This window comes from Ornithorhynchus anatinus, chromosome 15, assembly GCF_004115215.2.
Source record: "Ornithorhynchus anatinus isolate Pmale09 chromosome 15, mOrnAna1.pri.v4, whole genome shotgun sequence".
NCBI lineage: Eukaryota > Metazoa > Chordata > Mammalia > Monotremata > Ornithorhynchidae > Ornithorhynchus > Ornithorhynchus anatinus.
This window is the reverse complement of record NC_041742.1, coordinates 2,540,107-2,561,359: the sequence shown is the minus strand read 5'-3', so window position 1 is coordinate 2,561,359 and position 21,253 is coordinate 2,540,107. Positions and strand designations below refer to the sequence as shown.

Below are 21,253 nucleotides of genomic sequence, written 5' to 3'. Positions count from 1 at the left end.
GTTCCCAGTGGGATCTCTGCCTTAATCCTTTCAGAAATGCATGGCTGATTACCATTTCCCCCTTGGGGGGCTGGGGAAATATGTCTCTCTGCTCTTCAAAACTCACTTTGGGTTTCTTCCTCTCTTCTAATCCTTCTGAAATCCCATCTCCCCCAGAAAGCCTTCCTCGATTCTCGCCTCTCAAATCCCCACCTCACATTCCCCCCGACTCTGGCATCAGCATCCGTCAGCCTTTGGACCCTCAGCCTCCCCAGAAATTCACTGTAATACTTATTCAGGTAACCTATCAGTTGATCAGTGGTATTTACTGAGCACTTACTGTGTGCAGAGCACTGTACAAGGCACTTGGGAGACTACAAAAGAGCTGATAGACACACTCCCTGCCCACAAGGAGCTTACAGGGGGAGATGGACATTAATTAATATAAATAAATCTTGGATATGTACAACATCAGTGTTTTGGGGCTGCAGGTCGGGTGAATATCAAGTGCTTAAGGGGCGCGTATCCAAGGTCATCAGTGACGCAGGAGGGCGAGTCAGTAGGGCAAAAAGAGGGCTTAATCAGGGAAGGCCTTCCTCCTTGTTTCTTACTCCTGTCTATCTTCCCTCCTAGACTTTACGCTCCTTGAGGTCAGGGACCATGTCTATTAACTCTATCAGACTCTCCCAAGCAAGTTGGTACAATACTCCGCGTACCGTTGATTGGATCGAACCTTCTAACTGTACTCTACTCTCTCAAGTGCTTAGTACAGTGTTCCACACACAGCAGGTGCTCAGTAACTGACAGATTCTGAAGGGTCCTCAGTGGGGAGTCAAACCCTCTAGACTATAAACTTGTTGTGGGCAGGGAATGTGTCTGTTTATGGTTATATTGTACTCTCCCAAGGGCTCAGTACAGTGCTCTGCACAGCGTAGGCAGTCAATAAATACGACTGAATGAATGAAAGGATGAAGCTGTATATAAAACCAACCGACCCAGGGTCCCTGCCCTCAGGAGGCTTCTGTTTAGCGGGGAGGCTGATGTAACTATTGCATTCTCGGACCAACGCATGGAAAGCTGATCCACGGCCTGGAAGGGTTAATGCTGCTGCCCAGATCGATCACTCGATCAATAGAATTTATCGAGTGTTCACTGCGAGCAAAGCAGCATTCTCGGGAGAGTATAATACAACAGAGTTGGTAGACACGATCCCCGTCCTCAGAGAAGTTACAGTCTAATGGAGGGGGTTACCGTTCTAAACCGCAGGGTGCTGACCCTAAGGGAAAAACCTACCTCTTCCTTCTCCTTCTGCCCGCGTCATCCCAATCTCTCTGAGCGTATTTTCCCGCTGGTCAGCATTTGCCAAGCGCATGTTTCTTGCTGAGCGAATTTCATTCATTCTCTCTTGCCCCCACCACTCTCGGGGGGGCGGTTTCTGTCCAGAACTTCACCCTCGTCAGATCTAATGACACCCGTGAACCAGGAGCTCGGCAGGAGGAGGACGACCAACTTACTTGGACACGTTGCTGTTCTCGCGGATCTTGACATGGCAGAGGATGTTGGGAAGTTTCTGAGTGACCAGAACTTTGATCTGGTCCACCGAACTGCTCAGCTTCAGGTAACCGAGGTACAGTCCGGCGGCGAGACGCTGCTGGCTCCTCTTCTGATAGGCCAGGATATCCTGGAGGGATAGGAGAGGCTTATGAAAATAACTGCCCAGGCAGCATAGCCTAGTGGAATGAGCGTGGACCTGGGAGTCAGAGGACCTGGGTTCTAATCCTGGCTCCACCATTTGTCTGCTGTGTGATCTTGGACGAGTCACTTAACTTCTCTGTGCCTCAGTACCCTCATCTGCAAAGTAGGGATTAAGACTATGAGCCCCATGTGAGACAAGGACTGTGTCCGAACTGAGTAGCTTGTATCTATCCTAAGGCTTAGAACAGTAACTGACACTTAGTAAGCACTTAACAAATGCCATAATAAAAACCCAACAACTTTGCACTCTCTTTTTCCTCTTGGCCCGATGGCTGATCTTGGGGGTGGAGATGTTCAAGCCCCACCTGGAGATGGACCTGAAGTCAAAGGGAACTGGAAAGATGAGCAGGAACCTATTCAGGCAATATTTCCTTTGAGGGATACAGGTAGTTCATATTATTATTAGTAGTACTAATAATCGCATTTATTGAGCCCTTTCTGTGTGCAAAGCACTGTACTAAGTGCTCGAGAGAGTACAATATTATATCAGACACATTCTCTGCCCACAACGAGCTAACAGTCTAGAGGAGGAAATGAGAGCCGATCAGCCAACACCACAACTTTTAAAATCAGGAGTGGGAAGAGGCTGCAGCTGCTTCTCTTCTGCCTGGCTTTCCACCCTGACTCCCGTGGCTGACTGAGGTGAGGCTTCTCTTTCTTTTAGAGTTACTCTGGACACCTGCTGAGGCCCAAGAAAGCTTGAATGTTTATAGATTGTTGGATCCTCATGGAAGGGTACTGGGGGTGTTTTTGGATGTCTGTGTATTTACTGAAACTTGTTTAATTAGGGAAACGTAAGCATTTGTTTCTGGTGTGTCCTTCCCCATTTTCCTCCTTGAACGTTGACAATGAAACGGCTATTTCTAAGACTGCTGGCACTGTTTTATGATCACTGTGATAACCTTGAACTTCCTCTGGGTGTTTTACCTTTAACCCTGCGTTTATAGAATACCTCATGGATTGTAGTTGGATTGAGAGTTTAAAGAGCACAGAGAATAATGGGGAGGTGAGTTGAGTCTTATTATGGGGAAGAATCTCTTTCTCTCTGTGTGCCAGATTGCATTTCTGAGATTTTCCAAAGCATCTTTATACGAACATATCGTTTAATACTGGTAGTGTTCCACAGAGTACCTAGGGGGCTGCTGCTGTGTTGTTATTTCCATTTCACCAGCAGAAGCTCTAAGTATCTCCCATTCAGAGGGTGAGGTAGGGGAGGAGCTGGAATCAGAAACCAGGCCCCTGGAACCCTGAGTCTGAAGGCTCCCTTTCTTGGGATGGACAACCTCCTGTGGTTTCCCATCTACCTCCACATCAAACAGAAACCACTCAACATTGGCTTTAAAGCGGTCAGTCACCTTGTCCCCTCCTACCGCACCTTATTATTCTCCTCCTACAACCCAGAGTGCGCTCTTTGCTCCTCTAATGTTAACCTTCTCGCTGTATCTTGACCTCATCTATCTCCCCGCCTGCCCCTTGCCCGCATCCTTCCTCCGGCCTGAAACGCCCTCCCTCCTCGTATCCGGCAGACGCTTACTCTCCTCTATTTCAAGCCTTACTGAAGGCACAGTTCCTCCAAGAGACCTTCCCTGACTAAGAGCTTCTTTCCTCTTCCACTCCCTTTTGTGTTGCCCTGACGCGCTCCCTATATTCACCCCCCTTCCCGGCCCCTCAGCACTTATGTACATATCTGTAATTTATTTATTTTAATGTCTGTCTCCCCCTCTAGACTGTAAGCTTGTGGCGGGCAGAGAATGTGCCTCTTTTATTGCTATACCGAACTCTCCCAAGTGCTTAGTACAGTGCTCTACACACAGTAAGTGCTCAAAAAATGCGATTGACAGACTGACAGGATTCCTGCCTTTTCCTTTGGGTTTGGGGTTGAGAACTGTGTATGGTTCCATCTCCTTGCAGCGCTTGCCCATCTGCTGAAATAGTCCGAGCGGGGCCCGGGGCCAAATGGCAGAGAACTTGTGTCGTCTTCTGTTGTTCTTTTCCAAGCTCTTAGTACAAAATCCAATCCCCAGCTCAGTTCCCCCTTAGCCATTCTGGGTTATAGTGGAATAAGAACCAGTTTTGTCCTGAGCCTTTCGCCTGCTCTTCTCGGTTCATTATTTACATCTGGCTGTTTGGTCTGAAGTCCTCTTCGCTGCAATCCCTGCTACCTGTCTGACCCACCGGCTCCTCCAAGAAGGGCTGGCCTCCTAGATTTGATTTTCTCTTTCCTGATCCAACTTTGCATCCCTGGGCTATCGTGGTAACAGAATTTGGTGGTGGCTACATCCAGATCCAGCCAGTGATTGTGTTAGGTTCCTCGTAAGGAGGCACTAGAATGAAAGCTTCAGAGAAGCAGTATGGCCTAAAACACGGGGCTGAGAGTCAGAAGGCCCTGGGTTCTAATTCCAGCTCTGCCACTCGTCTGCTGTGTGATCTTGGGCAAGACACTTAGCTTCTCTGTGCCTCAGTTACCTCATCTATAAAGTGGGGAGTAAGACTGTGAGCCCCACGTGGGAAATTGACGGTGTACAACCTGATTAACTTGTATCTCCCTCAGTGCTTAGTGCAGTGCTTGGCACATGGTAAGTGCTAAACAAATACCATTAAGAAAAAAAAGAGGGCAGGGACCGTATGTGCCGACTCGACTGTGATGTGCATTCACGAGCTTTTAGTGCAGTGGTCTGTACTCGATATATACCATCTATCGATAGTTTTCCCTGGGCAGGGTGGTATTCTGCGCTTGTTTTTTGTACTCCGAATGTAATTTAGCCCCCTAATCTTTTCGTCAGTTCAGGTTTTCCCTGGGCCCGGTCTCCCTCGTAGACTATAAGCTCCATAAAGACAGGAACTGTGGCTTCTGCAACATCACTTCACTGTCCTGGCCTACTAGAGTACTCAGCTTTCTGTGGTTTGCTAAATCAAGGGTGGCTAGATGGATTAACTGCTCTCCAGTCACGCACCTGGAGTAAGTGCGGAGAGGCAGGGTAGCCTAGTGGAAAGAGCACAGGCCTGGGAGATAGAGGAAACTGGGTTCTGATTCCAGCTCTGCCACTTGCTCACTCTATGACCTCGGGTGGGTCTTTTCGCTTCTCTGTGCCTCAGTTTCCTCATCTGCAAAATGGGGATTCATTACTTGTCCTCCCTTCTACTTAGATTGGGAGCCTTACGTGGGACAGGAACTGTGTCTGATCTAATGATCTTGTACCTACCCCAGCATTTAGTATGATGCTTGGCACACAGTAAGCAGTTAACAACTCCTCCTCCTCCTCCTCCTCCTATTATTATCGTTATTGTGATTATTAGAGAAGCAGCATGGCCTAGTGGAAACAGCATGGGCCTAGGAATCTGAGGACCTAGGTTTTAATCCCGGCTCTGCCAATTGCTTGCTGTGTGACATTAGGCAAGTCGCTTGACTTCCCTGTGCCTCAGTTACCTCATCTGTAAAATGGGGGCTAATTCCTCCTCCCTCCAACTTAGATTGTGAGCCCCACGTGAGACGGGGCCGGTGTCCAACCTGAAAAATTGATAGCTAACCCAGGGGTCAGAATGGGTCTTGACACAGAGAAAGTGCTTAACAACCAGCATACCAAAAAAAAAAAAAAAGAAATGAGACAGCAGGACACTACCTGGATAGTGATGAATAAAATGTCCAGGGCCGTCGGCTCCTCGGGAGTAGAGAGGGATTTTCTCTGGCTTTGGAGCTTGGCTATGGGCATCCATTTGCCGTTAAAGAAGGAATAGAGCGACTCCATCTCCCTTATGGTGACAATGAGCATGTTTCCATGGCGGTCCTTGATGGGCTCGTAGTAAACTTTTCCTAGGTTGTGGGTTCCAAGTAGGTTCTGGAAATGAGCAGAAGGCGAAGGAGGAAAAGCGCATACAGCAATGGGCACGTCCACCTTTACGCATTTGATGCCAAGCGCCGAACCCATCCATCTCTGCGTGCAGTACATAGAACACGCTGATTTCTTTGCACCCTTTCCTCACATCCACCGACACGTTGATCTTTTTGCTTTGGGGGAGTGATTCTGGGGCATTTCTGGGGAATTAGATGAAAGCTTTCACCCCAGAAGATGGGGTGTTTACAGATGGCTTGACACGAATCCCTGGAAGCGCTGGGCCTTCTGGCCAAAAGCACGCTCTGAGTGTAGGAGCGAAAATTATGAAAAAGAGCCAACTCAGTATCTGTAAATATCTCTCTCCCACATACTAATACGAGCACACAGACCACAGTTACCAATTCCTGAAGAGATCCCCAGATGTTTTTTGAAGAAAAATGCCTAACATTTCAAATACGCTTATTACTTGTAGAGTTTTCAAGGGAACTACAGTGAGCCAGTCTGAGGTGAGTTGTTTCAGATGAAGAGGTGAATGGACAAAGCAGCCCATTGTATGGATCTGATAGTGGCTGCCTTTGCCTAATGACATTTGGATGGAGAGATTTCGCCTCCAGTGGACTTCATCTGCCTTGACCCTCTGGCCACAGAATGAGTTTTTATTGATTTTAAACTAGGTCAACTGCCCTCCGACTACTGGGAGAAGCAGTTATCAGGAGAAGGCAGCAAGCCTACAGAAAATTTAAGTTCAAGATTTCTTAAATGACCGCGCCGCAGTTTAGAGGATTAAGGGGGCTGTGCGATCATCACAGAACTACGAGCACATTTGTGATGCAAGTGTTCCATTTTTCTCCTCCTCCAAGAGGCCTTCCCTGATTTCCCCAGCTCCCTCTCCCTTCTGCATTGCCTACGCATTTTGGATCTCTATGCTTTGGTGATCCGGCATTAACTCCACCCTCAGCCTCACGGCATTGATATATATGTAATTTATTTATATTCATGTCCGACTCCCCCTCTAGATTGAAAGCTCACTGAAAGTGGGGAACTTGTCTACCAACTCTGTTGTATATACTCTCCCACGTGCTTAGTACAGTGCTTTCCCCACAGTAAATGCTCAATAAATATCACTGATATTTCAGAGGTCACAGTGACGGACGAATGGAAGAGGAGGCCCAGGGTTATTTTACTTATTAATGGGGAAAGGACCCAGGCCGAGAAAATCTTGGGTGATGTTGCTGGTGTGAGAATCGTCTATTTCCACAATTGGTATTTGATCTTCATTGGTGAAGATCGTGGGTTGATGGGTTAATTCTCTATAGATTGTAAACTCCTGCCAGGGTCTAGGTCTACTAATTTTCTTGTGCTCTCCCCGGAGCTTGGTAATGTACTCCGCATCCAGCAGACACTTAGCTTCTTGAGGTCAGAGACTGTGTCTACTGACTACTGTGCTCTCTCAAGCGTTCAGCACAGTTCCCTGCATACAGTAGGTGCCCAATCAATACTGTCGAGCAGCCAGATGACGGGAAGGAGACGGCCCTCTTCGATCACCCGCCAACCCCCTGCTGCCACTCCATCTTTGTGATCCAACCCGGGGGCGGACGCAGGCCCTCACCTGTAGCTGGGCCGTGGCGGCAAGCATCTTCTGTCGGGCCTGCAGGGCGGTAGACGAAGACATGGAGTTGGGCATGCTCTGTCTCAGCCACCGGATGTCTTCCCACATGCAAGAGAGCTACAAGGTGGAGCACGGGTCAGATTCTCGCCTCCCTATTTCCCGTCCTCCCCTCCTGCCCGCCCCCCCAGCCACACCGCTTGAAAGCCGTCTTCTCCATCGGACCCTCGGTCGGTGAGGGCAGGGAACCTGCCCTGTGCTGGTCTTGTACTTTCCAAATGCTTGGCACACTGCACTGCTTGCAGAGGGAATTCGGAAGAGTGAGGCCCAGAGCCTGCCTTCTTGATGGCGATAATAGCACAGGCGGTTGAATTTGCCTCCCCAGTGCCCTGGAACCCACCCGGGAAGGGACAGAGGAATGAATCGGGGAGATGGGCAGGGATTTTTTACTCAGCATGGGCCAGTGGATAGAACCCAGGCCTGGGAGTCAGAAGGATTTAGGTTCTAATCCGGGCTCTGCCACTTGTCTGCTGTGTGACCTTGGGTAAGTCCCTTCACTCTCAGCGCCTCAGTTAACTCATCTGGAAAATAGGGATTGAGACTGTGAGCCCCAAGAGGGAGAGGGACCGAGTCCAACCCGATTTTCTTGTATCTTAACCCCAGTGCTTTGTACAGTGCCTGGCACTTTGTAAGCACTTAACAAATACCACAGTCATTATTATTATCATTATTATTCAGAAGAGGAAGCTAGGGATCAGATAGGGTAATAGATTGACCAAGGTCACACGAGATCTCGGGGCAGAGCCAGAAGGAGAATCTGGCTCCTTCCAGTAGAACTCACTGCTTCAATTTTCTGGGGCTTGAGCGACATATGCCCTCAAATGGAAAAGGGGAGAAAAAAAGTGAGAAAGAAGTACAGAACACAACCCCAGTACCTTTGTGAACCACAGAAAATCTTGGGTGATGTTGCTGGTGTGAGAATCGTCTATTTCCACAATTGGTATTTGATCTTCATTGGTGACTAACATATTGTCTTTGTAATAAAATATAACGGCGATGTAGAGTCCCCTGTAAAGAAAGAGCCCAACAAAAATCTACCCTTCTTTTGATGCTTCACCAGCCTCCACCCTTGGCAAATCTTTTTGCCCGGGATATATATTTTCTCCTGTAATGGCATGCTTTTGATATTCCTGTCAAATTTTCAGCCCTCTGGGAAGGGCTCAGTGAAAAGTGCTCATATTAATAATAATAATAACTGTGGTATTAAGTACTATATGTCAAGCACCGTACTAAGCACTGGGGGAACATCCAAGATATCCAGATTGGGCACAGTGCCTGGCCCGCATGGGGTCCCAGTTTAAGTAGGAAGGAGAGCAGGAATTGAATCCCCATTTTATAGATGAGAAAACTGAGGCCCCAAGAAGTTAAGTGACTTGCCCAAGGTCACACAGCAGGCAAGTGGAAAAGCCAAGATTAGGAATCAGGTCCTTTTACTCCTAAGCCTGTGCTCTTTCCACTAAGCCACACTGCTCCTCCTCTGGGGGACGCGTTGAAGGGGCTCGCGGTTCCCGGCAAAACATACCGTTTCAGGGTCTTCACGAATTTATTGGAAGAGTGGAAAAGGTGCTTCAGGCTCCTGGAAACCGACTGCTTGCGGCCCGGAGTTGGCAACTTGGAGTTTTCTGCAACGTGGGACCGAGGGAGGATGAGTAAAGAGGGACCAGCAGGGACACCTCAGCTCTGCTCTATAGAGGGACCGGTCCACCCCAACCTCCCCGAAGACGCCCCAGTCGTCCCCCCGCTAACAGGTGGCTTGGAAACTGCAGGAGCTGCATCGTTGGCTCCTTGAGAGGAGGGACCGTTTGTCTGATACTTCTATTATACTCTCTCAAGCATTTGGGACAGTGTTTTGCACCCAGGACAGTGCTCTCCATCCAGTAGGTGCCTAGTTCAGTGCTCTACACCCAGTAGGTGCATTCGTTTATTCAGTCGCATGTACTGAGTGCTGGGTGTGTGCAGAGCACTGTATTAATCGATTGGGAGAGTACAGTATAACACTAAACACACACATTCGCTTCCCACAACGAGCTTACAGTCTAGAGAGAGTTTACTCTGGTCAGTAAAGTGCCCCGTACCTAGTAAGTATCAGGTAAAGTGCATTTTATTCAAGTCTGCCTCCTTCTCTAGACTGTAAGCTTGTTGTGGGCAGGGACTCTATCTACCAACGCTATTATATCACACTTACCGCACACAGGAAGCGCTCAATAAGTACGATGGATTGATTACAGTGCTCTTTGCCCCGTAGACCTCTAGTACCCTGCTCTACATCCAGGAGACCCTCAGTACCACGCTCCTCTCCCAGTCTGCGTCCAGTACAGTGCTCTGCACCCAGCAGGCAGTACACAGCTCATTCTATGGTGTGGGCCCCGTGGGGTGGATGCACGATGGGCTCGGCTCTCTGCGTTAATTCCGGTACAGTCGGGATGGTGGGAGTTTAGGTCTTAATTCTTTGCTTCTTTCCCCACAGACCCCCAGTGCCAACTTCCAAGTCATTCATTTATTCAACAGTATTTATTGAGCGCTTACTACGTGCAGAGCACTGTACTAAGCGCTTGGAATGTACAAATCGGCAACAGATCGGCAAAGTCATCTCTCTTTTAGATTAAGCCCTTCGAGAGGCCGGGGACTGGGCCTTACTGGTTCTCTCGTACTCTTTCCCGGGGTTTATTACAGTGCTCTCCGCTCAGTGGGGGCTCAACTGAATGACGGAATGCATATATCAGTGTGCGTCTATGAGAAACAGAGAGGACGAGACCCTTCTCCTCAGATTCCTTGCCACTCCGTCAACCGATCAATCACTGGAATTGCTTGAACTCCTTCTCGGTTCAGAGCACTGAATTAAGAGCTTGGGAGAGTCCTCTAGACTGTGATCTCATCGTGGGCAGGGAACTCATCTCTCTGCTCTGTTGTACTGTAATCCCCCGAGTGCTAAGTACAGTGCCGTGCACAGAGTAAGAGCTTAATAAATATCCTTGAGCGCTTGACTGACTTTTCAGACCCAAGACCTTTTTCAACCTTGGAGATTTCAGGGTGAGGCCATTTGAGAGCAATGGAACCAGAGCCCATGGTAACTTCTCTGCACTCTCATTTTTGGTAATAATATTAATAGTTTGTGGTATTTGTTAAGTGCTTACTATGTACCAGGCACTGTACTAAGTGCTGGGGTGGATACGAGCAAATCAGGTCGGACTTAGTTTTGGCTTAAAGCTTGCATTCGCCCCATGCTCTGGCTCGACGCCTGAGTGGGTGGCATCTGGGGAACGTCTGCCTGGTCTATCCGGACGCGGGGGCCGCAGATTGGGAAGAGCCGGTCGTCCGCATGCGGGCAGCGTCATGGGTGAACCTCCCTGGCCTCGGGGCTCCGTGAGAACACCCTCCCTACTCCGTGCCCACCCCATCTCCGCCGGCCAAGGGAGCTGGGTGGACCTGGTGGTCGGTTGTGCCAGTGGGGAGAGAGTGAGAAAACTAAGGGAAAGCTCCTTTTTAAGGTTGGCCACCGGGCATCTCCATATCGATATCTGCCTCTCCCTGACGCGGGAGCGGGTCTGGCCCATCTGGGAAAGGGCAGGATTCCAAGCATCTCTGTGACCCTATCCAGGGGCAGTCGGGAACGGGCAGCCGTCCTCACCCCGGCAGCTGGGCGGCCGGTGGACGGCCTGGACCTCCTGCAGCAGGGCTTCCAGGGCCTCTATCCGGCCCCGAGGCCGGGACTCTCCGCCGTCGCAATCCTTCCAGTCTAGCGGGAAGAGGAAACAGAGAGAAGGCAATGGCCAGGAGCGAAGGCACTCCATTCCACCCCTGCAGACTCCCCGAAGCGTATTTTTCGCCTCCCCCCCCACACGACTTCCCTGTCCCAGCACCCGCTGCGTGTCATCTGGCGCTTGTGATTGGCTGCTTGGTGCAAGGCAGGAGATGGGTTTGGGAGCCAACCCCACCTCAAGCTCTATCTTCTCTGCCCTTTCTTTCCCTTAATGCTGGCCCAGATGGCCTTAAGGAAAGGAAGCGGGTGACGGGACAGAGGCTCTGATGTAGTGATGGGACGGTGATGGGAGAAGGTGGTGTGGTCTAGTGGAAAGAACATACCCCGGGATCATCTAGTCCAGCTCTGCTGCTGAACTGCGCTGTGATCAGGGACAGGTCCCTTAATCTCCCTGGGCCTCATTATCCTCATTTATTCAATGAGAATAAAACACCTGCCCCACCTCTTCCACCCCTTCCCCCCGCACGGGGAGTTCCGGGTGGGGCTGGTCCAGTTGGATTACCTTGTATCTACCCTAATGTTTAGCACAGAGTATGTGTTCAATAAACCTCCATCATTATCCTTATACAGTCTCATCCTTTTTGCCAAGTAAAAATTTCTTCACAAGGAAAGAACTCAGGCCTAGTGCCAAGAAATGGAAATTGACATTTAACTCGCATGACTGTCTGCTGTTAGGCAAGAGCCCGGAGTCGACCGGCTGCTTGTTCTCCGAGCACGTGGCATCAGTCTCCCCAGGGACCGACCGCCTTTCTGAGGATCCCACGTCCCGAAGAATAAGGGTGACTTTCCCCGTTTTCATTCTACCGCTAATCTCGGCATCTGAAGACCCCCTCCTTCCACCCTGGCGCCCTTCTTGCTGGGTTTGAATGAGGTTCCTAAAGTTGATATCTCTCTACTCTTATTTTCTTCTCTCCTCTCTCTCCCTCTCCAGATTGGCAACTCCTCGAAGGCAGGAATCATATCTAATAACTCTACTGTACTCTCCAATACCGTGTGCCATTGCAGGGAAGCAGCTTGGCTTAGTGGAAAGAGCCCGGACTTGGGAGTCAGAGGTCGTGGGTTCTAATCCCGGCTTTGTCACTTACCAGCTGTGTGACTTTGGGCGAGTCACTTAATTTATCTGTGCCTCAGTGACCTCATCTGTAAAATGGGGATTAAGACTGTGAGACCCAAGTGGGACAACCTGATTACCTTGTAGTAATAATAATGACAGTATTTGTTAAGCGCTTACTACGTGACAAGCAATCTACCCCAGTGCTTAGAACAGTGCTTGGCAAATAGTAAGTGCTTAAGAAATACTATCATTATTATTATTAAACGATTATTTAATTAATCGGACACATTCCAGTCAATTAAGGGCATAGGAAAGAGGCAGCTGGCAGTTGGGCGACAGTGCTAAGGTTCCTGACCCCTGAAATTAACCAGTTGTGGCCCAGATGTGGGTTCTCTGTTGCTCAGTGCTGAGGCGGCTGTCAGGTTATTTTTGAGGGAAAGGTCTTGATCCTGGCCCAGGATAAGGTGAACTCTGGGGTGAGAAGCAGTGTGGCCTAGTGGATAGAACGTGGGCCTGGGAGTCAGAAGGACATGGGTTCTAATCCCAGTTCTGCCACTTGTCTGTTATGTGACCTTGGGGAAGTCACTTTATTTCTCTTTGTTATCTGTAAAATGGGATTTTGTGCCCCATGTGAGACATGGACTGTGTCCAACCTGATTAGTTTGTATCTTTCCTAGAGTTTAGTACAGTGATTGGGACATAGTAAGTGCTTAACAAATAAAATAGAAAGAAAACAAACAAAAAACCATCTGGTTCTGATGGATCTGATGGATCATAGAACATGCCCCGATATCTCAAACCTGCCCAGGACATTGTGGGAGAACCACTTTCACTCAATCTGGTCCCTTTTGCGTCCCCAGGAAATGCAAGGCCCTGGGGCCGCTCGGAAAATACATCTGGGCTTGTTGACCTGTCAGCCTGAGGTGCCTGTAATCCTCTAATCTGAGGCGCAGAGAGGTTCGATGACTCCCTCAAAGTCATCCTGGAGTCCAGGGGCACAGCTGGGACTAGAACCTGGGTCTCCTAGCACTGTCTCCTCTAGGCCAAGATGCCTCTGAACTAAACAGAAGGGGTTTAAGTGTCTGCTGCGGATAACTATTCTGATTTCTCAAGGGACTCCTTTAGAAAATGCAAACGCAACGTGGCAGCTCAGTCAGTGTCAGGGCCATTAGCCCATGAGATTTTTTTTTTCCTGAGAGATGCTTGGGAGATCTGAGCACCTCCATGAAGGAGTGGATTCTGAAGATGAGGGAAAAAAGAGAAAAACCATAAGTAAATCAGTGACATGGAAAGAAAAGTCGAAGCGGTGCCTGGATCGGCTGTGTTGGGATCCATAATGATGGTCCGTGGCGCTCAGGGACCCGTTCACGAGATCACTGTCTCCCCCACACGATCCTCCCATTGGCCGTTGATCAAGATATTGATCTTGACCTCAGACGCATCCTCCTGGGTCTTCTGTTACGTTCTACACCATCCGACAGAAATCTATAAAGCCGCTACAAAGTTTTTTCCCATTCAGCCCCCATTTTATGTCTAACTGGAACTTATTATAGTCCCCCCCAGTCACTCTCCTCTGTGAGAATGCAGGGTCCCCCCCTCCCCACCCCGCCCTGGTAAATATTAGAATCTTGAATGCTACATGCCAATGTCATGGAATGTTTTTAAATGGAACCAGAACGCTTTTATGTCGTTTCTTCTGAATGAGATGAGAAGCTGGGAGAGGGTCCAATCCGAAGGAGACATTTCTATGGATGGCCTATTTTATCGGCTGGATAGGCTTTGTTTGGATTACTGTCCCCACTCTGGAGGGTGGTTTAGAGTTCCTGCAAGGATGATGGAAAAATCCATCTCCTCGTGACTTTGTTCAGAATTAGTTGATTCTCCCGGCATATATTCCTTCTTGTAAAAAAGGTGGTTTTTATGCTGAGCATTGGGGTAGATAAAAGATTCCCAGTCCCTGTTGTACAGGGGATTTACAATCTGAGGAAGGGAGAGAGAGCAGATATGTCCCCTTGTCAGAGGAGGAAACTGAGGCCCCGAGAGGTTAAGTGGTTCTCCCAAATCCCACAGCAGGCCAGTAGGATTTTCTTCCAACTACCTTAATGCTTCCCATGTAATATGCTCTTAATGATTACCATGATAATAATCCTAGCTAGTAGTTTATAATTTTATTAAAAGTTCTGGGATAATGACCTTGTTGTTTCCTTGGATAACTTGACCTGGGTTTAAATGTTCTTTCTAAATTAAACATGCAGCGATGCTCACTTTTCCATGAAGGGCATGTAATGTCGATTAATATTTTTTATGAAAAATAGTGTCACGCTTTTTCCTCATGTAAAACCCGTTGCGGCCCCTCAGCGAGATGGAGAACCTCATCTCGTTGGGCACAGAGACAATACTGTTCTATTGTACTCTCCCAAACGCTTAGTACAGTGCTCTACACACAGTAAGCGCTCAGTAAATACGATTGACGACTGACTGAATTGCCCGAGGTCACCGAGGAGGTGTTCATCTCAGTGAGGACGGTTCATCACATCACTCCCGGCAGGGTTACTGGCCCTGAAGGGTCTGTGCCGGTACCAGGCGCTACGGGTCCCAGCGCTTCGGGGAGTTGGGGCCGGTCGAGGGGGTGCCGCGCTTTGGGGCTAAGGGGGGGTTGTCTCCCCCAGTCACCTACTGGAAGGAGCGGCGGAAGCTGGAGTCGCCGTCTGAGCCGGCCCCCATCCCTTCATGTTGTGAGCCGACACTCGGATGAAGTAGATCTGCCCCTGTGGCGGGAGGGAGACAGAGACAGACGGAGAGAGACTTTAGAAAATGTGGTGGGGGGTACGAAGACAGATTCCCGGAGGGAAACATGGGGACGGACAGCGGACGAGGCCCTAACCTATGGTTACGGGACTTGTTTTAACCATCCGGGTGGGGTGTGATTTGGTTTGATCCAACGAACGCGGCTACCAAGTCTGTTGTACTCTCCCAAGCGCTTGGTGTAGTGCTTTGCACACAGTAAGCGCTCAGTAAATACCACTGATTGATCAAAAACCTGGGAACCCTGGGCAGGTGAGGCTGGGTGTGAAGAGGGAGCAGCTCTCGAGGTGTGCGTGAGATCTGTCCTTTCTGATCCCTCTAGACTTGTCAACTGCTATCATGGTTCACACTGCCCCACGGGCCTCTGGGAGGCACTTGAGTGCCGCCTCCAAACAGAAGAAACCTAGTGACGGGCAGGAGGGGGTGGTGGTTGGACTGCTTGCGGCCCCAATTTTGGGGCAAAGGCGTCTCCCCGATCCCCATCTCCTCCACCCTTCACAATTCCCACTCCCCCCCGGCTTCCCCATCCACCCAGTGGGCATCGGGATGCCAGCTGTGATAGGACGATTTGCTGCCTACCGTGGTGAGCCCAGTTATGGAACACCGCAGAGCCTGCACTTGATCCACGATGATTTCCCCAGCCACGGGGGAGAAGTCTCTAGAGCAGCTCCACTCCACTGCAAAGCAAGGGGAAAGGGCAAGTTAAATTTCATCTGCAAAAAATTGGGTGCTCCTTACCCCTTCCTCCCTTTTCCCTTCCTCAGCTGCCTTATTTTTGCCTCCGGTGGCAAGGCACAGATTTTACTCTTGGCAGAAAGAAAAGAAAAAGAGCAAGCATCGAGAGGCCGTCCCATCTGGGGCTTGGGAATCGAAATCTGCTCCGAAGCGATCCTGAAAGCACGGTTGGTGTATTTCATGCTTGGGCAGGACTTGTGTGTTAGTAAGAAGGTATTTATCGAACCCCTTTTGGACTAAGCTCTTGGGAGGGAACAAAAGGAACCCGAGACGTGCTCTCTGCCCACGAGGAGCTTCCACTCTAGCATTGAGACAGACCAGCGAGGTACGTGACAGGCGGGACGAAACAATGGAGTATAAAGAAATGTACGTAAGTGGCGGGTGGCGAGTACTCGGGTCTTGGTTTAGGTGGCAGTGTTAAACTGGAAATTGGTGGAGGTGGTAGTCAGTGGGGGAGATGGGAGATGAATCGGGGAAGGCTTCCTGGAGGAGATGGGCTTTCAGAAGGGCTTAGAAGATTGGGAGATGGGTGGTCTGCCACATATAAAGAGGGAGGTAGCAAGAGGTCAGAAGAGGGGAGGTCAAGAGTGCGCTACAGTGAGAAGGCGAACTTGAAGGGCAAGAAGAGTGTGAGCTGGAGCGTAATGGGAGAGGAGCGAGGTTGAGGCTGGGCGAGAGAGCTGATGAAGTGCCTCGAAGCCATCGGTTAGGAGTCTTTATTTCTACAGGAGGCTCAGCTAGGTTGTAAGAGGCCACACGGTCAGCGGCGGGGAGGATCGAGAGGCCGGGACCCCAGACCTCCCGCCGGTTCCCTCGCCCCAATCTTTGCTTCCTCTCAGGAGTCAGGAGGGTGTTAAATCTTAACTCTGCCACTTGGCTGCTTGACCTCGGGCAAGTCACTTAACTTCTCTGCGCCTCAGTGACCTCAACTGGTAAATGGGGATGAAGACTGTGAGCCCCACGTGGGACAACCCGACTGCCTTGTATCTACCCCAGCGCTTAAAACAATGCTTGGCACATAGTAAGAACTTAACAGATACCGACATTATTATTATTATTTTCTGCCCATCAGCACGGCTGCATGCTGGGCCCAAGGGTGACATCCCTTGGCCCCTCCCGCCCACAAGTGTTAGCCAGTGAGAGGGCTCCGGTGGCCCCTCAGCATTCTGGAAGAGAATATGCACCCTGCCCTTCCCCACCTCCCTCCGCTACCAACATCACTGGTGCCTCTCTCCGACTCTCCAGACCAAACATAATAGGAGCCGGAGAGACAGGGGGAGAGGAGCCCAAGTCGGAAAAAAAAAAAAAAACCAGAAAGAGAGAGATCAAATAGGGCAATTTTGAGAGATGAGGGAGTGCTGGCGTCTGAACTCGCTCAGAATTTGTGGGTAGAAAGCCAAAACTTTGACGCGGGGTGTCCTGTCTGACTCTGGCAAGGCACGGGCCCGGAGCAAACACGAGCTTTTTTTAATTTTTTTTATTTGATTCCCCTGGTAGTCCTCGAAGCAGGGAATGCACTGCTTTCACACAAGAATCTTTATTGTTTGCATAGCACGGCCTTCCTTCTAATTAGAAAAACATTTTTTTTTTCAAATTAAATTTCCCTAGAAAAACAATGATTTAAATAAAGAGAAAAAAAGTTTGGGGGGGACTTGAAAGGACTTTCTCTTTCTTTTCCAAATCCCAAAGCATTGAAAATAAAGTCCAGCACATGGAGAAAACCCCCTCTCCCAAAATGGCCCGCTATCAGTTTGTACACAGAGTGTGCTGCCTGGACACAGTAGCAGCAATAAATGATATTTACTAGGTGCAGAACCCTGCGCTAAATGCTTAGGGAAGAACAACTGGGCAATACACGACACGTTCCCTGCCCGCGAGGAGTTTCCCCTCCAACGGGGTAGGCGGACTTAGCAGAGCTTATCGATAGTGGAATCAGAACAAATCACTGAATGCACAATATAGTACCCGTCAATACACCTAGGACCAAGGATGTGTTTTAAGTTAACGCCGGAGTGTCCGAGATGGCCGCGGACCCTGAGCCGTATTTCCACAAGATGATCATAGGACGGTGCTCCGGACGCCATAGGTGCTCAATAAATACGATTGATCCACGGATTTGATTGATAACCCGGGAAACCGCAGGGAGGGAGGAATTCCAGCATCTGTGACTATCCAGGCAAATTCTCGGAACTGCGGTGGAGTTGGAGCTGTATAAACCGGCAACTTTATTGAGGGTCCTGCAGTGAGTCTCCCCCCCCCCGCCACACACCCCTCTCCCCCACCCCCGACTGCTAGAGGTTCCCCAAACTATAAAGCCCTGTGGCATTCTTTGCACGTCTGGTAATTAAGCCCTCTTGCTCACAATTCCACTCCTCTGACGGTCTGTCACTTTTTCCATTGTAAACCTACGTTTTCTGCATTTTATCAATGGGCGCCATTAGGTCACTGGGCTGACTGTCTGTCTGTCGCTGCCCAGACGGTTTCTTCCTGCCTCCCCGCCCCCGCCTCCTCCCTCTGGATCTTTGGTCACACACTAAAATGTCTAGAAAGTCCCATTACGGTGAGGGTGAGATCTGGGAACAGGGACCCCTGGCCAGGTGAAAGGCGTTCCTTGTTAAAAGCAGCGAGGCCTAGTGGATAGAGCACAGGCTTGGGAGTCAGGAAGACCTGAGTTCTAATCCCACCTTTACCACTTGTCTGCTCTGTGACTTTGGGCAAATCAGTTCACTTTTCTGTGCCTCAGTTTCCTCAACTGTAAAATGGAGGCTGAGAAACATGTTTCCCCTCCCCTTTAGACTGTGAGCCCCATGTGGGACAGGGACTGTGTCCAACCCGATTATTGTGTATCAGTAATAATCTCAGCATTTAGAACAGTGCCTGGCACCTAAAAAGCGCTTAATAAATACCATGAATAATATTGATATTAATAATAATATGGGGAAACGGTCATGGGGAAGGCTTAACGCGGTCCGGAGACTGCCTCGTCAGCGCGTGATGGGGGTGGGGTGGGTGGATCCCCAGAGAGGGGGTTTTTAGCAGGCTGCAATAATCGATGGTAACTACCGAGTGTCTACTCATTCATTCATTCAATAGTGTTTATTGAGCGCTTACTATGTGCAGAGCACTGTGTTAAGCGCTTGGAATGTACAAATCGGTAACAGATAGAGACAGTCCCTGCCCTTTGACGAGCTTACGGTCTAATCGGGGGAGTCGGACGGACAAGAGCAATAGCAATAAATAAACTCAAAGAGAGCATTATCCTGGAAGGATACAGAATTAGTTGTTGGATCTCTGCCTTCAAGGAGCTTACAATTTTCTGTGTGCAGAGCACTGTATTAAGCACTTGGGAATGGACAATACAATAAGAGTCAGTAGACGTGATTCCTGCCTTCAAGTTTATGATCTAGTTGGGGAGACAGGCACTCAAATAAGTTACAGATAGGAGGAAGAAGAGAAAGGGGCTATGGATACAAGTTAGTGAGGATGTATAAATATGTGCATAAGTATTAAGGGAAGTTGTGAAGAGTTAAGTACTTAGGTGACATGAAAGGGCTCGAGGTGCAGTTGAGGGGTCAATTGGGAGATTAGAGCACTTATCTGGGGGCGGCTATCTAAATGCGGTAATTGTGATATTTGTTAAATGCTATGTGCTAAACCTTGCACTAATCACCGGGGTAGATACCTAAACGGATTGGACAGAGTCCCTGTCCTGCAGGGGGTTCATAGTCTACCAATCAGTTGCATTTTCTGAAAGTTTACTGTGAGCGGAGCCCTGTACTCTGCAAATCGTCCGATATAACTGAGTTGGTAGACGCAAGGTGGGTGCTCGGAGCAAACAGAAGAGAGATGAGGGAGAGTTCTCTGGGGGATTTTTGGGTTCTTGGGGGCCTGTCCTGGGTGCAACATCAGCTCCCTAAAATTTCCTTCTAGAAGACTAAAATCCACTAGTCTGGTCCACCAAGGGACAATCTGGCCTATTGGTATAAAGGGAGAACAATTTGGTAGAAAACTTCAGGATTCATCACTGTTCTCTTTCTCTGTGCTTTCAAGTGTCTTGTCTTTGTCTCTCTCTTTCTGCCTATCTGAATCTGTCTCTGTCACTTTCTCCCCTGCCTCCTCTCTCCCTCTGTCTCTGTCTCCACCCTAGTAGAATCAGAATGGGCCTGTGAGTCAGAGGACCTGGGTTCCGAACCCAGCTCCTCTAGTTGTCTGCTGTGTGACCTTGGGCAAGTCACGTCATTTCTATACTCCTCAATTTCCTCATTAGTTCTCCCTCCCCCTTAGACTGTGAGCCCCATGTGTGATGGGGCTGTTTCTGGCCTGATCATCTTGTATCTACCCCCTGTGCTTACTGCAGTGCTTAGCAAATAGACAACACTTTATGAAAACCCCAAGTATTATTTTCCCCCCTGTTCCTCTCTCCACCAGGTGCGACAGACACAGATCTAACGATTCCTCTGTTTGGAGGCTGACTCTTTCTCTCTTCCCTGCTGTTCTCAGTTCTGCCTCGTCCCATTTTTACTGTGGGCTTTGGTTAGAAACAAGCCAGTAGGATCGGGGCCCATTCTTCTGACAGCTCCGGGAGGTATTTTTAATTATTTTTTTATCCTCTCGGCTTTTTTTCCGTCTTTCCCCTTCCCGCTCACAGTCTCTGAGTGTCCCGTAGCCTCTGCTTAAAGCTTCGTGAGACCTGGTGGAATGAACATGGCTCTGGGAGTCTAGCTGGGAGTCCAATCCCAGCTCCATTACTGGCCTGCCGGGTGAACTTGGGCAAGTCACTTAACCTCTCTGGGCCTCGGTTTCCTCACCTGAAGTAGGGATGTTGTGAGGAGCAAGTGAGAAAATGATGTTTGTGTTTTACGGTTTTGTGTTTTATGGTATTTGTTAAGCACTTGATATCAATCGATTGTATTTATTGAGTACTTATTGTGTGCAGGACACTGCCATAGTCACTTGGGAGAAACCCACACAACAGTATAGCAGACATATTCCCTGTCCACAATGAGCTTACATTCTAGAGGGGGAGGCATTGATATTTCTGGGAGCCAGGCATTGTTCTAAGCGCTGGGGGAGTTAGAAGAAAAGTTGGACACAGTTCATATCCCACATAGGGCTTAGAGTCTTAATCTCTTTTTTACAAATGAGGTAACTGAGGCACAGGGAAAGCCTTCAAATGACTTGCCCAAGGCCACACAGCAGACAAGTGGAAGAGCCAGGATTAGAACCCAGATCCTTCTGACTCCCAGCCTGTGCTCTAGGCAGTAGGCCCTGCTTTGGAAAAGCAGTTTCCTGTAAAGCCAAGACATTATTATTATTATTATGACTGCATTCTTTGCTGCTCCTCTCCTCATCCCCTCCCGATATTACGAGTTAAGACATCTGGATTCAACCCGAACAAAGCTTAGGAAAACAAGCGGCAGGCAGGATTGCAAGGACACCAGCAGCCAGAAGCAAGTTGAATTCCCGTGACCCGTCTCTGCAGGCTCACCTATTTCCAGTCCTCCAGAGCGGAGGGTCAGGATGATGAGGTTTATCTATTACCTGCATCACGTTTCCTCATCTGACGTCCCCAGGCACCCGGATCAAATTGCGTATATCGTCTCCCACCTTCCGCCCACCCTCCCCCGGCTAATTAAAGCGGGCTAAAGAGTACAGAACCAGAGGAA

At 49.3% G+C, this 21,253-nt stretch overlaps 1 protein-coding gene across 1 annotated transcript in view; it reads right to left on the bottom strand.

Annotated features, from left to right (window-relative positions):
- The window catches only part of ANKFN1 (ankyrin repeat and fibronectin type III domain containing 1), a 51,684-nt gene that overhangs the window by 13,850 nt on the left and 16,581 nt on the right, over positions 1-21,253 (bottom strand). Inside the window, exons 6-13 of the mRNA XM_029079606.2 lie at positions 15,432-15,529; positions 14,725-14,815; positions 10,862-10,969; positions 8,756-8,855; positions 8,109-8,241; positions 7,177-7,293; positions 5,355-5,570; positions 1,494-1,660 (exon numbers count right to left, since the gene is read on the bottom strand). Coding sequence (XP_028935439.1) covers positions 1,494-1,660; positions 5,355-5,570; positions 7,177-7,293; positions 8,109-8,241; positions 8,756-8,855; positions 10,862-10,969; positions 14,725-14,815; positions 15,432-15,529 — 1,030 coding nt within the window. The remainder of the gene's footprint in view (positions 1-1,493; positions 1,661-5,354; positions 5,571-7,176; positions 7,294-8,108; positions 8,242-8,755; positions 8,856-10,861; positions 10,970-14,724; positions 14,816-15,431; positions 15,530-21,253) is intronic.